The following is a 16,359-nucleotide window of genomic DNA, read 5'->3' on the forward strand; positions in this document are numbered from 1 at the left end:
AAGCCAGCCCAACGAACTCACAACCCTTGTTGCTCGACACACACCCAGCTCCAACGATGGGTGGGGGCCCAAGCCCCGGGATGCAGTGAAATGGGGACCAGAGGGAAGAACATCGGGAGCCCGCGGGGTGCACGTGGTTCCCCGAAACCAAGACAAACCAAATAGAACAAGCCCGGGCTTCCTCCGCCATCCCACCCTTCTTCCCGCGCCTCCCGGGGGAGAGAGGGCGCCTTCACCCAGACCTCGGCAGACAAAGCCCCCTCAGGGCTCAGAGGAGCGGCACACAAAAGAGGGAGGGGCGCGAGGCTGGAGGGCGCGGCACTCACCCACGGAGCCCGAGGAGCTCCTGCGCTTGGGCGCGGCCGGCGTGGAGGGGGGCGCGGCGGGGGCCACGGCGGGAGGGGTCCACGCGGGCTCGGCCTCGGGGCTCAGGGCGGTTGGGGGAGGAGGGGGAGGCCGGGCGGGGGGCTCGTCGTCCTCGGGCAGCTTGGAGGGCGAAGCTGCGGCAGCGGTGGGCGGGGACGGCGCGGGCACTGTGGACCGCGCGGGGCTCGGGTCCCAGGACGGCTGCCGCTCCGGGGCGGCGAGGGGCGCTGCCGGTAGGGGTCCCCGGGGCGCCGGGGGCACGAAGTCATTTCCGATGTCAAGCAGGGGAGCGGGAGCTGCGGGCGCTGGAGCTGCAGACAGCGTGGCGGCGGGCTTCCTCTCCAGCACCTCCAGCTCCTCGAGGTCCTCGTCCTCGTCCTCTTCTTCCTCCTCCTCCTCTTCCTCCTCGTCCTCGGGCTCCGTCACGAACTGGTACTTGAACTGGGGCTGAGGCCGCGGCGGGCTGTCCGCGGACGAGGAGACCAAAGGCGACTGGTCCAGGTCTTCCATGGCTGGCGGACCGGGGATGCTGCTGCAGCTGCCGCGGCGCGGGCCGCTTCTCTTTCACAGCTGCGGGCGGTTGTGGGGGTTGGGAAGGACTGAGGGGCTGGGCCGGCCGAGCCGAGGGACCTGCAGTGGCGACGGCTCCCGGAACAATGAGACTGCTCCTCCTGCCTCCGCGCCCGTGATGCGCCACCCACCCCGTCCCCTCTCGCAGCCGCCGCCGCCCAGATGAACGAAGGAGAGAGGCCAGCAGACTCTCCGCCCAGTTTGGCGTGACTCACCTCCCTGGAGGGGAGAAGCAGGGTCTGGCGCGGGAGGAAGGGAGCCAATCGGCTCCGGGATGGAGAAGATGGCAACCAGCCGGGCCAACGGAAAGGGAAAGTGCTGGGAGGAGGCGGGGCTTGTTGCGCTTCCTTGCCCTTACCGGCTGGGGTTGGGTTCGGTGGGCGGGATTTGGGACTGTGAGCCTCGCCCCTCACCTTGGGTTATTGTGGGTCCGGGTGGGGTCTTGGCCTTGCAGGGCAGTTCGAGGTCTTGTTTGTCGTTAGAGTAGAGCGAAGGGGAAAGGGCTGCGGACCCGGAGGGGTTGGAGAGGTTCCTGGCGCGCCACCGGAAGGGCGTTATCGGGGAAAGGGGGAGGGGGAAGTGGAAACTTTCCTGCCAGGAAAGAAAAACCCAGAATGGGGTATTAACTAACGGGATGGTGAAGTAGGCCCTCATAATTTAAATATACATTTTTAAAGATTTTGAAATAAAAGATTATACTTTTTTAAACCCAAATTCCCAAGCCACCTAAATTTTTTTTTTTTTTTTTTTTTTTTTTTTTAGTTTTAAGACCACTCCCAGTCTAAACTGCAGAGGTTGGCATGAGGTAAGCCAACAGCTGAGGACGGTCTGGAGCTCCGGGAACCACCATTTGAAATTGCCGTTCCTGTCCTTCCAAGAGGGTTTTAGGCTCTGCTGCTTGACTCTCACATGATGGAAGGATGAGTCACCCTAAGAGAGAGGAGAGGAGGAAAGTGGACACAGAAAAATGCCTCGGAAGGCAAATTTGGTTCACATTACATTTTCAGTCACCTTAGGCTCATGAGTCAACATTTCAGATGATGCAGGCGTTTCTGGGAGTCAGAAAGCCCCAGAGTCATTCGTTTGTTAAGCGGGAATGATCGTGATCCCCCAGGTCACTTTTTCCAAAACTGGAGAGTTTAAAGAAAGTAGTTGCAGAACACAAGAGTCATCAGCCAGAGATCTAGAGAGCCCTTTGAACTTTCTGAGGTGCCCACTCTGTTAGGCCGTGGAGAGGAAGATCACCTGCTTTCAAGTTGCTTACAGTGAGGTAGTTGCAGCTCTGTCCAAAATTCAGTTGCTGGCTACATGCACCTATTGAGCACTTGGAATGTGGCTAGTCAGAATTGAGATGTGTTGTAAGTGTAATGTGCACACTGAAATTCCAAGAATGAGTACCAAACAAAAAGAATGGAAAACGTCTCACAAATTTATGTAAGGTTACCTGTCGAAACTGATATTTTTGATATATTGGGATAAGTAAAATATCGATTTCACTTGTTTCTTTTTACTTTTTTAATACAGATACTAGAAAATTTTAAATGCACATGGCTCATTTTTTTTTGGACAGCTCTAGAGTAATAATGGCAATCACTGGTTATTTAAACAAATTCTTAACTCCAGCTAATTAATTTTATCCTAGGCTAAATTGGGGTATTGAAAAGGACAAGTAGAACAGGATTTCCTTGTCATTTAATTATCAATGGCACATGCAAGACTTAGCACATTGTTCTACAAAGATAAACTGGATCTATTTCTACAGGCTGATTGTGAATTGTTTTGAGCTTGTTTGTTTTTGCTTTTTTGAAGGGACTAGGAAGAGTAGGCTTATTTTGCTGGTAAATGAATGCCAAATTAGAAATTTTAAACAAAACGGACTCATGTGATAATGACTAAAATACAACTCTAAAATATTAACGTTTCAAGTGTTTGTCAGAAATTATCTAAAATGTACATGATTTTCAACTAAATGTATACACATACAAAAACATACTATTTTTATGCTATGAACTTTTTCTAAATTAAGCTATTAGCATTTTATTCGTTCCCATACTGCTTTTCCTGCTATGTTTGTTCTGGAACACATTAATGGGAAACTTCAAAGGATTTCCATATGTCATCTGTAAGTTGCTTATATGATATATCTTCATTCAGATGAGCTCGGTACCATATCTGTACCTACTAAAACAGTCTCAAAGGGATATTCTTAATTTATTAAAATTTGCAGGTATGAATGTAATATATATTACAGAAATGTGATAGCTTTATGACTTTAATAGCAGTGAATATTGGGACAATAATATAAACATTCTTCTGATGCAGAAGAAAGACTAAAATTATCTTATTCATCTCAATGACCTCTAAAATATTAAGCATTTGATGGTTAAATAACAGGAGTTTACCCAGTGTTCATAAAATGGTTAACAAAACATAAAGAAAGGAGAATATGACTGCTATACCAAAATTAAAGGTATAGTTAGTTACAAGAAAGTTCTAGTGGGCGTTTAGGATAGTTAAGAAAAGAATACAAATTCTAGATCATATTAGTGGTTTAAAAATAATTATTCAGCAAATTATCTTTGGAATCATTTTGCCAGGAGTAGCTTAATTTTCCAAATACCCACTGGTTAGTAACTGTTCTGTCTTAGAACACTGCACAAGATCCATTCAGCCTGGTAGAATCATAGATCTCAGAGATGGGAGGACTCTGGGAAGTCAGTTTATCTAATCTCTCCCATTACAAGAATTCCCTGCAGAGTTTTTTAAAAGGTGGTCATCTGTAGATTAAAAGTGGCTGCAATCTCTTTGCAGCAACTGTCATCAAGAGGGGTCTTCTATTTCCCTACTCCTCTGAGTTGGCTTTGTGACTTGCTTGACAAATAAAATGCCCTGGGAGTGAGTTCCATGTCTAACAGAAAGAGGTATCACAGCTTCCTCTTTAGCCCTCTTGGAATGCTGAGGCCCTGTGAAAGAGCCAGGGCTATATATTCTGGAAGATGAGAGACCAGTGGAGAGGCAGGCCTGCTATCCTAACCATTTAGATGGTGGCCCAGAAATATGAATGAGGCCATCTCAGACTCTGCAGCCAACCCACACTATCATGAAAAACAATGAATCATTGTTTTAAACTACTACCTTTTGGGGTGGTTACTTATACATCAAAAGGTACTTGAAACATCCATTTTGGGCTTCATTTATGCTTGATTCATTCAGACAAGATAGTTATTGGGTGTTTATTATGTGTCAGGCACTGTTCGAAGCTCTGGGGATACACCACTGAAGAAAACAGACACAAAGATGCTTGAACATTTTCAGTAAAGGGAGACTCACTACCTAGAGAAATAGCCCATTCATTCCATTTCTAAAATATTTTACTTCACAGAAAATGTTGAATTGATACCTAATCTGGTATACATAGAACAGATTAATTGTTCTTATATCATGTATACCCCTCTACATGAGTTAAAAGGCATAGAATGGATGTATCTCATCTTTACATGTGGGGTATGAACTTCAGAGTGAATGCAGCAATCATAGAAGAAAGATGGGACTTGAATGCCAGCAAACCTGTTTCGACAACTGTGAACCATAGCTTTTTTTTTTTTTTTTTTTTTTTTTTTTTTTTTTAAAGGAAAGACAGAGAGAAGGAAGGAAGGAAGGAAGAAAGGGAAACATCTTTAAAGACAGAGAGAAGGAAGGAAGGATAGAAGGAAGGAAGGAAGGAAGAAAGGGAAACATTTTTTCTTGTTTTATTGTATTCTGTTTCTCCGTTTTTGTTACATGGGCTGGGGCCGGGAATCGAACCGAGGTCCTCCGGCATAGCAGGCAAGCACTTTGCCCGCTGAGCCACCGCGGCCCGCCCGAACCATAGCTTTTTCACCTAGAAGATGAGAGACCATGTGGAGAGGCAAGGCTGCTATTCTAACCATTTAGCTGAGGGCCCAGAAATATGAGTGAGGCCATCTCAGACTCTGCAGCCAACCCACACTATCATGAAAAACAATGAATCATTGTTCTAAACTACTACCTTTTGGGGTGATAAGAAATGGAAAAAAGTGAAGTTGTAGTGGGATACTCACATGGAAAAATAACTAAATGTGACCCCCCCCCATACAGCATACAATTAATAATTAAAGTTTTAGTGGCCGAGAGATTTCAAATAGATTCGAGAGGTCATTCTGGAGGTTACTGTTATACAAGCTTCAGCCAGATATTACGAATTGTCACAGTATGCCAAGCCCCAACCATCAGTATTCCTGAAAACCCTAAAGATTACCTTGGGATTTATCTAAGACTCTATAAACATTTTACCTAGTAAGTTTCTTATTTTGGAAACTGAAGGTCTCCAGATTGTTTCCAGGCCAGATAAACCCTGAAACCCCAACGTGCCAGTCTCTCCAAGAACATCATCCATTTTCTAGTATATTAAAATAGCTAGAAGGAAATACCAAGAATTGTTGAGCTGTAATCCAGTAGCCTTGATCTTTGATAATGATTGTATAGCTATGTAGTTTTTATCTTATGACCACGTGATTGTAAAATCCTTGTGATCGACTCCCCCTTTATCGAGTGTTTGGGTAGATGAGTAGTAAAATAAAGACATGCATGAAGAAAAATAATAATAGTAGGATGATAAAATTGAAAAACAGTAAGTGATAGAATTTAGTAATTAATGGAATGGATGGGCTAATGGAAAAGAAGAAAGAAAAGCTGATTCCAAGGCTTAAGCCTAGGCAACAAAGTAAATTGGTGCTACCACTATCAAAGAAAAACGTCAGGAGAGAGAGAATGGTTTGGGTATGTAATGCAGGCGAGAAGAGAATGACCTAAGTTTTAAATAAGTTGAACATGAATTGACTACAGAACTTGGGATAGAAGTAATCAGGAAGCAGCTGGAAAACCATGGCTGGAGCTTAAGGTAGAGATCCAGGCTGGAGAGCAGTTACCTATACCTATTTCTGACACTTCATGGGACAAGTTTTGGGAAAATGGCAGGGCTGAGTGAAGGGATGGTCATGTAGATTGATGGATACTGTCTGCTACCCATAGACAGCCTAGAATGGAACTCTGGGATCCATCACCATGTAGCTATTCTGGAAGTACTTCAATATTGTCTCAACTTACCTCTTCCAGGTAAAATGAATCAGAAAACTCCCTTTAGCTTTGTTATACAAATCAGGAATCGAACCTGGGTCTCTGACATAGCAGGCAAGAATTCTACCACTAGCCACCGTCATACCACCCCTCCCTTTAGCTTTTGATAGGTCTAATTCTTTAGTTTTTTAAATAAATGCCACTTTTGTCTTCTCCTTCTACCTTAAACATTGAAGACATTAAAGTCAGAATTCAAAATAGTATTCCAGTAAATGCTCAGTATAATTATAGCTAAGAGGAAGTAATCGATGGCCATAAGAACAGCACAAATAATTTAAATCCATAGATAATCCTCAAACCCTCATTAAGCTGGTAGCTCTAGTCTCATAGTTGGTAACAAGTAGTAGAATTGTCTGTAGGAGGGTGGGCCACAGTGGCTCAGCAGGCAAGAATGCTTGCCTGCCATGCCAGAGGACCCGGGTTCAATTCCTGGTGCCTGCCCATGTAAAAAAAAAAAAATTGTCTGTAGGAGTTTTGCCTCTTCCTATCATCCATCACTGATGAAGATGCTAAAGAGCTAAAGAGAAAGGAAATGACTGAAAGAAAAGCAATGAGAGATTAAGCAAGCGCCATTATATTACAAAAGTAACCAGAAGATGAATGATTTCTTTTGTATACTACTTGTATTTATGAACCATAAGTTTTTTTTTAATCCAATGATATCTATTGCTCATATTCAGCTCATTTTCTACTTCTTTTTCCATTGAACCCAGGAACACATTCATCGTTGGAAATGCTATAGTATATTACCCTGCTTGTGTCTTTTTGAAATTCATCTTCTTTATTGCTAAAAAATTGTCATCTAGCATTTTCATTTTATCTTGGTTTTATTTATCAGAGTGGGTGGAAATTTTTCCCATCAGATGGTAAAAGAAATGTTTTAAATCACCTATGAGTGATAAATGTTATTTACTCTAATGAGTTACCATGGCATATCGTGTATTCATTTCCTCTCCATCCCCAAAACACATTAAAATGTCACTGAAGTAATAAAAAATGGCATTACCAACAAGGACAAAGAGAATGAGAGTAGACAGTAGTGGGTAAAATATTTCGACACATTTTTAGAAGACAAAAGGCAGATGGAGAGGCAGTTACTGATCTAGCAGAGGGAATGAAGTTGCGACCTAAATACCTCCCAAAAGATAAGAAGCAACTTGAAGCAAGTCATTTTGTGCCACAGAACTCCTGAAAGGCTCAGCCTTCGGGGTACCAAGATTGAAAACAAATGAATTAAATGAAAAAGGGATCCTAGGTCTCCATACCCCCTTCCTTGTTCCCAGAAAGCCTGGAACAAGATGCATACATCTCTCCACCACCCCACCATTACTGATTCTGCTGCCATCCCCTACCTTCCAATCCTCCCCAGACAGGAAACTAGAGAATACTTTTGTAGAGAATCAAAATGACTCCAGTGTGGGGCGGGCCGCGGTGGCTCAGCGGGCAAAAGTGCTTGCCTGCTATGCCGGAGGACCTCGGTTCGATTCCCGGCCCCAGCCCATGTAACAAAAAAAAACGGAAAAACAAAATACAATAAAGCAAGAAAATGTTTGGAGATGTTTCCCTTTAAAAAGAAAAAAAAAAAAAAAAAAAAAAAAAATGACTCCAGTGAAAACTCTTCAAAATACTGACACTTGGAGTACCTCCTTAGAAGATCTGCTCTCTCTCTGGTGATGCTTACCACTCTGCCCCCTTCTCCCCTGAAGAAGGCTTCCAGTCAGGTTTTTTTTTTTTTTTTTTTTTTTAAAGAGAGAGGGAGGAAGGGAAGGAAAGACAGAGAAGGAAGGAAGGGAGGAAGAAAGGGAAACATCTTTACACGTTTTCTTATTTTTTATTATATTTTGTTTGTTTGTTTTTTACATGGGCTGGGGCCGGGAATCGAACCGGGGTCCTCCGGCATGGCAGGCAAGCACTCTTGCCCGCTGAGCCACCGCGGCCCGCCCCCAGTCAGTTTTTATATGCCTTTACTCTTAAACCTGAAACAACCCAAGGACCAACAGACAAGTATCAAAAGCCTTGAATGAAAGACAGAAATCAAACAGAAAAGGAAACTATAAAGGAAACAGAGACAATATAAAGAACAGGAAAAAAAAGGTCAAAATTTAGAATTAATATCTAGAGAGAGATAAAAGAAGATACCATTTCCTTAAAACAACAGGAGCCCTTGAAATGTAAAAGCATAGGGAACAAGGATGTGTTCATTAACTGAAAATCAATTTCAATTTTTAAGAATCAATAATAGGGTTGGAAGATAAAACTGAAGAGCTTCCCAGGAAAGAGATTGAAAATAAAAAGATCTACTAGCAACTAACAATTGGGAACTGAAGTTAAAAAAGAAAAAAGGAAAAAAAAGGAACACCATTTACAGAAAAAAAAACCATAAAACCTGACATAATTAGAAAATGATTTACCAAAACATGCATAAGACCATTGCACTGAAAACTACACACATTACCGAGAGAAATTAAAGACCTAAACAAATAAAGATGCACCATTTGTATGCAATAGACTCCATTTTTAAGATGTTGACTCTTCCCAAATTCATCTATAGATTCAATGCAATCTCAATAAAAATCCCAGTAGGCAATTTTTTTTCAAAATTGGCAATCTGATTCTAAAATTTATATGAAATTGTAAAGGACCTCGAATGGCCATAACAACTCTGAAAAAAAAAAAAGAAAAGAACAAAGTTGAAGGACTTATACTTGACTTCAAGATTTATTATAAAGCTACAATGATCAAGATATAGCATTGCCATAAAGGTAGAAAAATATGAAAAACAGAAAATAAAAGCAGAATATAGAGTCCAGATGTAGACCACACATATATGGCTATTTTTGTTTACAAAGCTCTCAAGCTGTTGTAATGGAGGAAAGGATAGGGTTTTCAACAATGATACAGGAACAAGTGGGTATCCATTTACAAAAAAAAAATTTTTGATCTTTACCCCACATAATATATAAAAAAGTAACTCAAAATGGACCATTGACCAAGATATAACTGCTAATGCTATAAAATTTCTTGAAGAAATCTTAGAATAGGGCAAGGACATAAAGCAACTGAACTCTGATAGGATGCTGTTCTGAGTGAAAAATGGTATAACCACTTTGAAAAAATTATTTGGCAGCTTCTTATAAAGTTAAACATACACTAACCAATATGACCCAACATTTCTACTCTAGGCATTTATTCAAGAGAAGTGAAAACATGTTCACAAAACTGGAACCGACCCAATTGTCCCATTAACTGGTGAACAGATAAACACATTGTGGCTGTGGAATAAAAAACAATAAAAATGAATGAACTATTAATAAGCATGACAACATGGATAAAACTCAAAAGCATTATGTTAAATAAAAGAAGCAAGGCACAAAAGACTGCCTACTATGACTCTGTTGATGTACTGTTTCTTAAAAGCCTATGTGTCTTTAATTAGAGAGCTGGAAAAAGAGAAACACTGTTTCCTATTAATCTAATTTCTCCTCTAGAAAGGTGAACTTGCAGAATGGTACTCCATGATCCACCAGAAGAGCATTATTTGAGTTTACACTTAAACCCGGTCCTTTAAATGTGTACAGAATTTCTTAGTGTCAAAAAATGGAACAAAGTTAGTTCTTTTAACAATTTTCCTTCTCTAAATTTCCATCTATTTCTATGGAATTCATAGGCTGAAAATAAAATCAGTCTAACCAAGTTGTTATTTAGATCTTAGATTGGTGACTAATTGCTGTTTTCAAGTGACTATATACCATCCAATTTCATAAAAAAAAAATCTACTACTTATAGTGAATATTTCTTAAGCAATTTTACTTTCATTGCTGTACTTCTAAAACACAGCCATTCATGTTTTTTAAAAAACAGCTTTGGGAGATAGCACACGTATTTATAAAATTCATGCATTAAAGTATACAATTCAACACCCACCATCCATCTTCTATACAAATTTTGAATAAGATATGCAAAAAGGACTGTAGAATTGTGAGTGTGCGGATCAGGATTCTAGTTCCAGTTTTGCCATGACCTTGCTAGGTGACCTTTAGTAACCTCTGTATCCTCATTTGAACATCGATGGGTTAAACATAGAAAGTGCTCCAGTCCCTCGGTCTCACCTGCCTTCAAGATCATTGCGTTTATTTTGTTTTTAACCTTTAACTTCTTCAGCACCAACACCAATTGAGATAAGCAGCGCAGAAAGATATATTTTATAGTAGGATGGTTGCAACTATGCTCTGAATTAAAGATGGTGCTGGAGGATTTATTATGGCATGCTGAATGTTTTATAAATGTAATGAGCATCTTTAGAGCCCTTCTTGGAAGAAGACAGTTTCCTTTTACATATTTCAAAGTAACAAAAAAAAAGGGAAAGAAAAGAGGTTAGCACATAAATGAGCTTTGTGCTCTAACTTTATTTTGCTCACTTCTAAAGCAAATATGAAAACTATGTGGAAAGCTGAATAGACTTGGCAATATATTCAAGAAAACTATATTAAAGTCAGTGACTCAGCCAAATCTCCTCATCAAAAAAAGATAAATAATACTGCCTGCAGAGCTTTCATTGAAGCCAAAGATGAAGAATTCCCAAAAAGGTCTGGTTGACATACAAAGTTTTATCACCACAGATATTTTAATAATATTTTACTTCATTTGTCTTTCTCTACTTCAAATAACAGAGTCGAATCAGTTAAGTTACATTTCTTAATGAATATAACTGTATTCCTAAAAATTTACATGATATCTCTTAGTAAATAATTAGATATACACCCAAATATTAGACACATATACACACCTTAAACCTCACAAAGAGAGCTGTCATTTTAATCAAATTATTGGATTTCTAAAAATCTAATATAATCATAAAAATTGGAGGTGTGAACTTGAGTAATGACTTATAATACTGCATGACATATAAAGCCAGACAATCTCTATTGCCACATTTTTCTGTAGTGTAAAGTAATCAAGCTGAAAAGGAAAGAAAAGGCTAATTTTTCCAGGGAAGAAGTACATAACATCCTTAATTGCAGCAGGACAGCCTTCTCAAGGGATAATAACTCAAAGGAAAACAGCTACAAGAAGACTGTTTTTAATTAGGCAGCCAAGTGATAGCATTTGAAATTTACTAAAGCATATGAATACCGAAATGAGAATTTAACAGCAGTAGTAATTTACTTCAGAATTTTATGTTGAAACCTAAATTAAAAATTCACAAAATAACTTGATATCTGAAAATACTGAATAAGGAATTGGATAGACTCAATTTTTTTTCATGTCCATTGATACTAGATTTAGCATCTGTATGTGATTTCATATCAGAGAAAGCTTTTAAACTTTATTGAAAGATATTATAGAGACTAAAGAAATAAAGATATACACATAGGGGTAAGAAGACTAAATACCGTAAAAGAGGTGATTACTTCCAAACTGATCAGTATGTTTAAGGGAATTCAAATACAATTCAAAAGAGTTTTACACAAAACTTGGCAACGTGTTTCTAAAGTATACAAAGAAGGACAAATGGTTGAGAATCCAGGACACACTCAACTCCCTTACCCCTATCTAGCTTGATGAAACCACAACCCTAGTTAAATCCAACCCTGCTTTCTCTGTGCTTGCAGTATCATAGCTGAATACGGCTAGAGAAAAATATCCAAGCATGTTGACCAACCTAACTTTATAATCATGATCACTAACCTCAAGTGTATCCCTAATGCTGCCTGACAATCACGCTATGTGTATGATTTTATTGGAAATATCTGCAACAAAATTTTTAAGACTCACAAGCACTGAGGGACCTTAACTTTTAGATTATGATTCAAGCATGACACTGCTCCAAGTAATCTTTTTTGACTCTTGTTTTTACAGGGTCATTCTGATTCTTCAAAGCTGTACAAATCATGCATAACCACTCTCCATATTTAGATCAAGACCTCTCCAAAGAAGTGTGGTGTATACATACAACTGACTCCTGAGCAGCTGCGAGAAGGGATGACGTAGTGAGGAATGGAACTGGGTGAATGAAACTTGAGGACATCATGTTGAATGAAATGTCAGAAACAAAAAGACAAATATTATCATGTCTCACGCATATGGACTAACTATAATACATATACTCAGAAAACTTAAGTCAAGGGCATGGGTTATCAGGATGCTGCCTATTGTAAAAGGTTCTCAGTTGTAAGCTCTTACAGCAGTCATACCTATTCCAGAGTTGTAACTGTTATTTCTGAATTCTGAGATACTAAGTTATTTGTGTATAACCTAGTCATTCCCTGAAACTTTGGATGTATGCATGTGACTCCTGAGACTCAGAGTTAGAGCTCTGAAGCTATGAAAGTCAGCACTACCCCATATAGAAACTGTTTTAAAAAGTTGAAAAAGTGAACAGACTTCCAGTAGAGATATGAAAGAAGCTGATCTAGATAGGACTAAGGAAAATCAGATACAGGGTAAAGGGTGATATGGCCTATATTTTAAAACTTCTGTGTGAGACCAAAGGGAGAGATGTTTATTTGGTGCAAAACGTACATTTTGGGTAACACATTATCTAATTTGACTTGTATGGTCAGTTTATTCAAACACCATAATCATGTGGAATCTTGAATAGGGTGTGAGATCTTGTTGATTTGTACAGGCTAGTGTGATGCCTCAATATATCCCAGAGTATTTTGAGCAAAGAATAAAAAGTATTTGCAAAGTCCCCATTGGAGGACTGGGACAAAGGAGAAAATATTCAGCTTCTCCATCTGGGGAATTCCTGATATTCTTGCAAGCAATAGGGGTAATCAATTCAATAGGCTGAGCCCTTGATCCTGGGGCTTGCCCCTAAGAAACTTATTCCTGTAAAGGAGAAGTTAAGCCCACTTATAATTATGCCCAAGAGTCACACCAGAGAACCTCTTTTGTTACTCAAATGTGGCCTCTCTCTCTAAGCCAATTCAGCAGGTGAATTCGCTGCCCTCCTGCTACATGGGACATGAGTCTCAGGGGTGTAAATCTCCCTGACAATGTAGGACAGGACTCCCACAGTTGAGCTGGGACTTAGCATTACAGGGATTGAGACTGAGATAAACTTCTTGACCAAAAGAGGGAAGAGAGAAATGAGACAAAATAAAGTTTCAGTAGTGAGAGATTTCTAACAGTCAAGAGGTTATCCAGGAGGTTATTCTTATGTATTACATATACCCATATCCCTTTTTAGTTTATGGCATATTGGAGTGGCTAGATGGAAGTATCTGAAACTGATGAACTGCATCCCAGTGGCCTTGCTTTTTTTTTTTTTTTTTCATCAGCAGGCAGTGGGAATCGATTCCAGGTCCCTGGCATGGTAGGCCAGAACTGTTGCACTGAGCCACCATTCCACTGCCCTGGCCTTGATTTTTGAAGACGATTGTATAACTATATAGCTTTTACAATGTGTCCGTGTGATTGTGAAAACCCTGTGTCTGTTACTCCCTTTTTCCAGGGTGTATTAGTTAGGGTTCTCTAGAGAAACAGAATCAACAGAGAAGACTCACAAATATAAAATGTATAAAAGTGTCTCATGTGACCATGGGAATACAGAGTCCAAAATCCGCAGGGCAGGCTGTGAAGCCGATGACTCCGATGGAGGGTCTGGAAGAACTCCACAGGAGAGGCTCGTCAGCTGAAGCAGGAATAGCACCTATCTCTTCTGAATCCTCCTTAAAAGGCTTCCAGTGATGAGATTAAGCATCACTCATTGCAGAAGACACTCCCCTTTGGCTGATTACAAATGGAATCAGCTGTGGATGCAGCTGATGTGATCATGATCTAATTCTATGAAATGTCCTCATTGCAACAAACAGGCCAGCACTTGCCCAACCAGACAAACAGGTACCACAACTTGGCCAAGTTGACACATGAACCTGACCGTGACACAGGGTATGGACAGATGAGTAAAAAAAATAAGGACAAAATAAAAAATAAATAATAGAGGGGGATAAGGGTATTTTAGTACTGGACAAGGGGGTGCTGCTGCTGTGGTTTGCAAATACCAAACATGTTGGAATGGCTTTTTAAATGGATAAGGGGAAGATTCTGGACAATTTGTGAGAAGCCAGATAGAGAAGACCTAGAATGCTCTGAAGAGAATGTTCGTAGAAACATGGACCCTAAAGATACCTCTGACCAGACTTCAGACAGAAATGAGGTGTGTGCTATTGCAGACTGGAAGGAAGGTAAGCCTTGTTTTAAAATGGCAGATAATCTGGCAAAGCTGATGAATGGCTTTAGTTGGAAGGCTGATTTTAAAAGCCATGAACTTGGATATTTAGTAGAAGAGATCTCCAAATTAAATGTCAAAGGTGCAGCCTGGTTTCTTCTCACAGCACATAGTGAAATGCGATAGGAAAGAGACAGGCTGAAAATTGAACTCTTGGGTACAAAGAAACCAGAAATTGAAGTTCCGGAAGATTCTGGGCCTCCAGAAAGTGAGACCCCAGAAAATAGTGCCTTGTGTGAGGAATTAACCAAATGTGGAACCAGTCAGCCATTTCAGAGAAAGCCAGGATTGGACATGGAGTTATCCAGGAAGGATTTGTGGAAACTCCTTATGTCTGATGGGCATGACCCAAAACTGCATAGAAAGCCAACGAGAGTGCTTTGGGACCTGTGTAAACAGAGCCGCCGCCAGTATAGCCTGGGAGGTTCAGAGAAGGGACACATTGGAGGAAAAATAACTTCAGAGGCAAAACCATGAAGGCTGAGGTCTGAAGTCAAGAAATCTCCGGCAAGGAAAGCGGACCCACCCAAGCCCATGCAGAGGGCGAGTTTGCGACAAAGGCAGAGGATGGGCCTTCCACCTCATTGCAGTGGAAGAGTCATGCTGCCTCAGGCCTTGGAGAGAGTGAAGCACATTCCCTTGGGGTTTGGGGAGAGACTGGCTGCCACCACATGGAGAGGTTGAGCGTGGGCCCCGAAGATGGCAGAGAGCCCGGGTGCAACCTCGATGCTTTGAGAGGGTGGAGCTGAGAAAAAGGTGGTCTCCCCAAAGTCCCCCAAGGCTACATTCAAATAGAGACAAGCCACTGCATAGGCCCTTGGAAAGGGTGGGACTGCTGCTTTCTAAAGACCCAAAGATGAATGACTCTCAGACTTTGAAATCTAATGGACGTTGCCCTGCAGGTTTTCGAAACTTTTTTCTTCCTCCCTATGGAAATGGGTGTATGTATCCTGTGAATGTTCCTCTTTGTATGTTGGCAGCAAATAATTTGGTTTGAGTTTTTATAGGTCCAGAGCCAGAGGAGAACCTTGTCTTAGAACAGACCATGCCTGTAACTAACTTTGATAGAAGTTTGTACTGTTTCTAAGTTTGTATTTCATTTGTATTGCTACTAAATGGTTTAAGGATTTCTGATATTGTTATGAAATTAACATATTTTGTGTATGGGGAAAACATGTCTTTTTTAGGGTCCAGAGGGTGGAATGTGCTGGTTTGAAAGGATGTATGTCCCCTAGAAAAGCCATGTTTTAATCAAAATCCCATTTCACAAAGGAAGAATAATCCCTATTCAATACTGTATATTTGAAACTGTAATCAGATCATCTCCCTGAAGGTGTGATTTAATCAAGAGTGGTTGTTAACTGGATTAGGTGATGACATGTCTCCACCCATGTGGGTGGGTCTTGATAAGTTTCTGGAGTCCTATAAAAGAGAAAACATTTTGGAAAATAAAAGAGATTCAGAGAGAGCAGAGCAGAATGACACAGCCACGAGAAGCAGAGTCCACCAGCCAGCAACCTTTGGAGATGAAGAAGGAAAATGCCTCTGGGAAGCTTCATGAAACAGGAAGCCAGGAGAAGCTAGCAGATGACACCATGTTTGCCATGTGCCCTTCCAGATGAGAGAGGAACCCTAACCGTGTTTACCATGTGCCTTTCCAGATGAGAAACTCTGACTGTGTACACCATGTGCCCTTCCACCTGAGAGAGAAACCCTGAATTTCATCAGCCTTCTTGAATCAAGGTATCTTTCCCTGGATGCCTTAGATTGGACATTTCTATAGACTTGTTTTAATTGGGACATTTTCTCAGCCTTAGAACTATAAACTAGTAACTTATTAAATCCCCCTTTTTAAAAGCCGTTCTCTTTCTGGTATATTGCATTCTGGCAGCTAGGAAGCTAGAATAAAGGGGTAAAAAAAATGGGTAGATTGAAATAGAGAGGTCAATGAGAGTAATAGGATGTATGAGTTTTTTCTTTTTTCTTTTTATTTCTTTTTCTGGAGTGCTGCAAATGTTCTAAAAATGATGAAT

At 40.8% G+C, this 16,359-nt stretch overlaps 1 protein-coding gene and 1 long non-coding RNA gene across 5 annotated transcripts in view; one reads left to right on the plus strand and one right to left on the minus strand.

The window, feature by feature from the left end:
- RTN4 (reticulon 4) overlaps nt 1–1,161 on the minus strand; it is a 59,134-nt gene extending 57,973 nt beyond the window's left edge. The window contains exon 1 of one of the 3 annotated variants that reach the window (XM_077134237.1): nt 327–1,161. In XM_077134237.1, the coding sequence (XP_076990352.1) occupies nt 327–876 (550 nt within the window). In that variant the 5' untranslated portion in view covers nt 877–1,161. The remainder of the gene's footprint in view (nt 1–326) is intronic. The other 2 variants (XM_077134238.1, XM_077134239.1) reach the window with 2 other exon arrangements.
- Nucleotides 958–16,359, plus strand: part of LOC143660831 (uncharacterized) — a 62,207-nt gene continuing 46,805 nt past the window's right edge. The window contains exons 1-3 of one of the 2 annotated variants that reach the window (XR_013164269.1): nt 958–1,464; nt 1,699–1,741; nt 11,950–12,097. This is a non-coding gene — a long non-coding RNA (uncharacterized LOC143660831). Of the gene's footprint in view, nt 1,465–1,519; nt 1,579–1,698; nt 1,742–11,949; nt 12,098–16,359 lie in introns of those variants that run through there. The other variant, XR_013164268.1, reaches the window with a different exon arrangement.

Source organism: Tamandua tetradactyla, chromosome 17, assembly GCF_023851605.1.
Source record: "Tamandua tetradactyla isolate mTamTet1 chromosome 17, mTamTet1.pri, whole genome shotgun sequence".
Taxonomy (NCBI): domain Eukaryota; kingdom Metazoa; phylum Chordata; class Mammalia; order Pilosa; family Myrmecophagidae; genus Tamandua; species Tamandua tetradactyla.